Source organism: Artemia franciscana, chromosome 8 (genome assembly GCF_032884065.1).
Source record: "Artemia franciscana chromosome 8, ASM3288406v1, whole genome shotgun sequence".
NCBI classification, from domain to species: Eukaryota; Metazoa; Arthropoda; class Branchiopoda; order Anostraca; family Artemiidae; genus Artemia; species Artemia franciscana.
In genome coordinates, this window is record NC_088870.1 from 23,987,823 (window position 1) to 23,993,997 (window position 6,175).

Genomic DNA, 6,175 nt, shown 5'->3' on the forward strand with positions numbered 1-6,175 from the left:
TTTTTTCAAAAGTTCTTAAAAACTTTAGCGTGAAGAGCGAGGTATCAAGGGTGGTGACCCCCTTATTTACGCAATAATTTCATTTTGTTTTGAGTTTTAATTTTGTTCCTGACTTTCAGATGGAAAAAGTTTTTTTCTCATTTAAATAGACATAGGAATGAAGACTTGCATTTGTTAGCCCTAAAACAGTGAGAGTAATTGCAAGGAAGGTGTAGATTTCGATATGAAAGAAATAAAGAGATGTTGAGTTTGTGTTCCAAATTTGCTATTAAAATGTTATGTTTTTATTTCGGAAAGATATAATCTTACTTACTTAGTTCCTCCTTAGCTCTTCACCTAGAGACGCATAGGGCAGCAACAGTTGTTTGCCACAACGACCTACCCTTAGCATTTAAATAGAGCTCCTCCATCAAAATCCTCTTTTAAATACCAGTGTCGAATATATAGAACTCAGCCAAATCCACCATTAGTTGCAAGTCATAAAATTTCCTATGGGCAGAGTAATATTGTCAAAGCAGCATAGCGCGTCTAATACGTATTTTATGCTGTCTACAAGAAGTCGGTTAGTTTAGATAACTAGTGGCGGCAAAAGTTAAGCATAAGCGAAAGAGCACTAAACTATTTGGAAAGGATAAATTTTCTGAAGAAGCGTGAAAATATTTAGGTCTTGATGGGTGGGGGGTCCAAAGGCCACAAGCCACCCTTCCTCCCTTTCTTGCATAAATGCCTGACCACAGTAACTGCTCCTAGCGACTAAAATGAGTATCAATACAGATAACTTGGTGCAATATTGACAATGAAAAATTTGGTGAGTCACTCTAAAATTAAAATTTTCAGGTACCTGGTGCCCCCCATCCCCGCGCCAGAAACTCCCAATTTCTTTCGTTAGAGGCTAATATGCACCTTTGCAATGCTTTGCGTAAGCCTACACCAGTCAAAATCGAGCACCCTAATTATCGTTTACGCAAAACATAAATCATATTGACTTCCCAATATGTTAAGAAACTATATAAGTCGCCTTGTGGCTGTGAGATCGTGTAATCTGCTATTGTGATGCTCAAAAAACTTCTTGTATTGGTAAATTGGGAATTATTGCCCTGCTCCGGCCAATTTTGATGCTATTTTGTTCCAACTGAGTTTTTTCCTTCCTTCTCAATTTTTAATTACTTGCAATTTTTATATTTACGAAGGTTAGATTTTTTTATCATATAATGTAAAATGTTAACATTTTAATTACTTATCTGTCGTTCGAAATATGTTGTATTAATTTTGTTAACTATATTGTTAATTGGGTTCAGCAAATATAAAATTTATAAAATACAACTAGAATTTTTTTACGAACGTTTTTGTTAGTAATAAACATACGTAAATTACGAATTAACTTACGTAATGAACTTCTATATTTGTGTACTTTTGTTACGTATATGAGGGTGTTTGCAACCTCGTCAATACCTCGCTCTTCACACTAGAGCTTGAATCTTTGTCCCAATTCTTTAAGAATGACCCCTGAATCACAAAGGCCGTAGGATAAATAGTTGAAATTACTAAAAATACTTCAGTGTAAAGAACAAGGTATTGTGAAGGAGACAAATCTCCTTATATACGTAATATTTTCTGTTCGTTTTAAGTTTTAATGCTGCTCATTACTTCCAGTTGAAAAAAAAATTATTTATTCTCTCCTTGTTTTTTTTTTTAAATAATGCTAGAAAATCCTTCATGGAAATTCTCTTTCTTCATGATAAACTCCTCCATGGAAAGATCCTCCTACATAACCCCCTCCCCCACTCACCCACACCCCAACGCGAAAAAGTCCCCCTGAAAACGTCTGTACACTTCATAATAACCATTACTGTATGTAAACAATGGTCAAAGTTTATAACTTGCAGCCCCTCCCCCGGGGACTGTGGGAGATAAAGTCGTCCCCAAAGACATAGTTATTAGGTTTTTGACTAAGCTGAACAGAATGGCTATCTCAAAATTTTGATCCGGTTACTTTGGGGAAAAATGTGCGTGGGATGGGGCCTAGATGCCCTCTTATATTTTTGGTCACTTAAAAAGCGCACTAGAACTTTTAAATTCCGTTAGAATGAGCCCTCTCGCGACATTCTAGGACCACCAGGTTGATACGATCACCCATGGAAAAAAAATAAACACCGTGATCTGTCTTCTGGCAAAAAAAAAATAAAATCCCATATTTTTGTAGATAGGAGCTTGAAACTTCTACAATAGGGTTCTCTGATACGCTGAATCTGATGGTGTGATTTTTTTAAGATTCCACGACATTTAAGGGGTGTTTCCCTCTATTTTCTAAAATAAGGCAAATTTTCTAAGGCTCGTAATATTTGATGGGTAAAACTAAATTTGATGAAACTTATATATTTAAAACCAGCATTAAAATGTGATTCTTTTGATGTAACTAATGGTATCAAAATTCCGTTTTTTAGGGTTTCAGTTTCTATTGAGCTGGGTCGCTCCTTACTACAGTTCGTTACCACGAACTGTTTGAAAACGAAATTGCTTGTATCTTTAGGTAAAGGGCTAAGACATATTTTAATATTTTCATACATGCCGACTCAGAAGGTATAGTTTTATATTGAATGCAGCATTTTTTTGCAGGAGCGGAATGGGTCACATTTTCCTAAACCATACAAATTTTTCTTACATCAGTAACTATTGAATGCGAGCAAGAACTTGGCAAATTTTGTGCATTTAAAACTTACATATTTATTCTTTTCAAACATTCGTTTCGTTTTCTGTAAAGTACAAATTATATTCTTGCCTTGGAAAGGCATAAGGGGTTTTGAGCCCTACTAATGTTAATTTCTGTTCATTTGAATTAAAATCAAGTTGCCATCAAGCTATTGGCCAATGGAAGACAAAGCCAAGACAAGTATTCTGAGTGAGAGGCAAAGCTGACATGAGGTAGATAGCCATAGAACTAAGGATGATCAAGATTTTTGGTTTGCCTCATGACGGACAATATTGACTAGACTTGTATGCAAAAAGGGGGTATACCAGTTTATGCCAGTGCCATAGGTTTGACCTAATAAAGAGCAAAGTGTTCCCCATGTACTCTACCTTTCTCCAAGAATTTTTCATATAAAACGCATGGCCATAGAAATATGGAAAAACTCAATCTATCGCAAATTCTGAGCTCTGATGCCCTTTTTAAGGGTCAAAGCTGGTTAAAGGACAGCCTGCCTTTTAGTGACCCATACGTCCCTGGGCTTCACATTGGTACCAAGTCAAAATTCTAAGATAGCCATAAAATAACAACAAGGTCAATATATATATATATATATATATATATATATATATATATATATATATATATATATATATATATATTCTTACCAACTTATCCAAAATTGGCATAGGGGAAAGATAGAACCAATCCCATGTCGTGTAGACGTTGTTACGTTCGGATTTCGTCACTGATAGGTCTATACATCACCTTCGCTATTCAAGGAATATTAATAGTTTGTTTACTCCATCGGTGAGATCTGACTTTGATCCATCAACTGCTTTTCATATAGTTTGGAACAGCCTACCTGATTCAGCTCAAGAATGTCACTCTTTTGGTAGTTTCAAAAGAATTTTGAAAAAAAAATTAATGTTCTGATTTTTTATGTTTAAAATTTTTTTAATGTCGTCCCGACTGACCACTTCTAATGCTCAAAAATTCAGCTACCTCCTCCCCTCTCTTTTTTGAATTTATATGTTCAATTGCTTTGGTATGTTTTTCTCTTTTTTTCATATTATATTCATTTGTTAATTGATTTTAGTACATAAGCAGATATATCATTATTTTGTTTTTGTTGTTTTTCATTTCTTTTTTTTTACTATATTCATTTTTTTTCCAATTCCTTTATTAACTGATTTTGCTATGTAAGCATATATGTCATTGTTTTGTTGTTTGTCGTTCCCTTTTTTACCTTCTTTTGATTTTGTTCTATATTTATTAATGTAATGTTTAGTCTCCCACCATCACAAGCCAAAGAGCCTTTGTGTGGGTCTAAAGCTTTGTAATTTTTCTTTATTTTCTCTTAATAAACTGATTGATTGATTCAACTCAGAGGTATATTTTGCTTTTAAGGTAGCCAAGTACCCATATATTGATGACTACAGAGAAACAGTTAATGAGCTGGATGAAAAGGAGTATGTAAGCCTTCGTTTAGTTTTGTGTGAAGTTAGGAATCATTATTCCTCTCTTCATGATATCATCACTAAGAACTTCGATAAAATCAAGAAACCCAGAAGCTCCAACGTAACCAGTTTGTATTGATTTTGGATCTTTTTTATTTTCATTTCTGTCTTGTTTTCTATTTAAATTCTCAATAAAATTATAGACAGATAACATCTCTTTGAAAACTAGAAATAAATGTTAAAATTAGATATCTTAAACACAGCTCCTTCTGAAGGAAGTGGATTTCTCTGAGTACATGCAAAATGAAACAGCAGTTTTGAATGACTTTGTCTCAGATCAAACAAAGACCGGTTTATGTTGCACTTGCTGCATCAGAGGAAGAAAAAAGGCAGTTTTTTTTATCAGGTGTTGGAATAAAACTAAAATCTGGGTGTTCCAGGTTTGTTCTTCTATAAACAAAAATACCGTACATGATAGTGACAAAAAGAGGAAAAAGAAAGAGGGATAGAGCTAAAAAAAAATGTCATCGAAGTTCTAGGCTAAAGCTCTGTCAAATTGAAAAGCTATCAAAAATCTACACATCTCTCCCCTTGCCTTCCCAGAATTCTGGATCCAAAAAAACTGCATTATTTCGTACAAGTTCAGCTCTGTCAGCTATTTAGAGTAAGACGGCCAAGTTCGAATAAGTGACTAAGTAACTTCTGAACTTCAGAACTATTTTTATTGTAAAAAAAAAAAAAAAATCTGGTTGCTCTTCGTCCGTTGAAAAAGGGTCCCAAGGGTGAACTCTCTTTCTTCTGTTTCTTTCGCTTTTGACATATACCCCCCCCCCCCCACTATTAGCAAGTACACAGTGAGTTCACTAGTTTTTGGATATGGAGATTAAAGGCGAGGATTTCGTTCTTCAGTCAGGATTTGTATATGTATGATCATACTCCTCCGTGTTTTTCTAAGAGGTAGGAAGTTGGATGGCTACTTAATGAATTCTCAGAATCTGTTAAAATAGTCCCATCTTTGCCTTTCCCGTTACAGTTGGGTTCATAATATATACGAGGCGTGTTTTTTTTAATTAAGGTCTGTTTGATCATAAGTACGCAACGAATGATCATTTAAAAAAATTATATTTATTTTCAAAAAGTACACACTTTACTCTATTTAACAGCATATTTGCGAAGTTTGTTGTGACAATTATCATACCTCTCACCTAATTCTAAAGTAACCTCCGCTCTAAAGTTCCGCTAACCAGTTTTTGGTACATAAGCAACCAAAAAATCCTATTGGCCGTCCATTACTGCCGAAATTCTCGAAGTCGAAGAGTAAGGCATAAGCAAAGAGGTGCTTATGTTTCAAAGCTATGATTATGCAAGCAATATGTGTTGTATTCGACAGGGTGTCCAGGAACACGTATGAGCCGAATCGGGAAGACAAGTACGCTAAATTCGATTCATGGTTCATAGAGAGAATTTCATTGTGGAACACGCCTGCAGCAACACCTCCATAGTCCAAAAATGTTTGAAATCTTACAGGAAATGAACGAGCTATTACTTAGAAACGAGCAGTTGAGAGTGATGAATCGACAATGAAGCTTAAAAATCTTTCAATGACAAGATGGACATCCAGGTCAGAGATTTCGACAGCGTTTTGGACCAGCTTTGACTGGTTTTATTTTATTCTCATTTTTATGTTCATACCTCAAGTCCTCTTTAGAACGAAGATTTATGCAGAAAAGCTTCAGTTTGGATAGCTTGATTGGAAACTCAAAATACAGGGCAACACACGGGATCTTATATGCTCTCCTCCGAGATTGATCACAATAGAAAGAAATCAAAGCATGAAAAGCAGCAGTGGAAAAAATTGCTTTACTAGCCAAAGACAAGTTCCAACTTAAATAACATTCTAGGCATCCACCCGCTCATTCTCCAGAGGCAATTTCTAATCTTGGAGCCGACCCGCGGGATGACTGGAAATTGTTTAGTGCCAAGGAACTCTGCAAGGTCCTTAGAGCCCTAGTGAACGGCTTAGACGATG

General features: G+C 35.3%; 1 protein-coding gene across 1 annotated transcript in view; it reads left to right on the forward strand.

The window, feature by feature from the left end:
* The window catches only part of LOC136030169 (proteasome activator complex subunit 3-like), a 24,099-nt gene extending 19,742 nt beyond the window's left edge, over positions 1–4,357 (forward strand). Inside the window, exon 6 of the mRNA XM_065708909.1 lies at positions 4,097–4,357. Coding sequence (XP_065564981.1) covers positions 4,097–4,285 — 189 coding nt within the window. The 3' untranslated portion in view covers positions 4,286–4,357. The remainder of the gene's footprint in view (positions 1–4,096) is intronic.
* Positions 4,358–6,175: the final 1,818 nt, after the last annotated feature.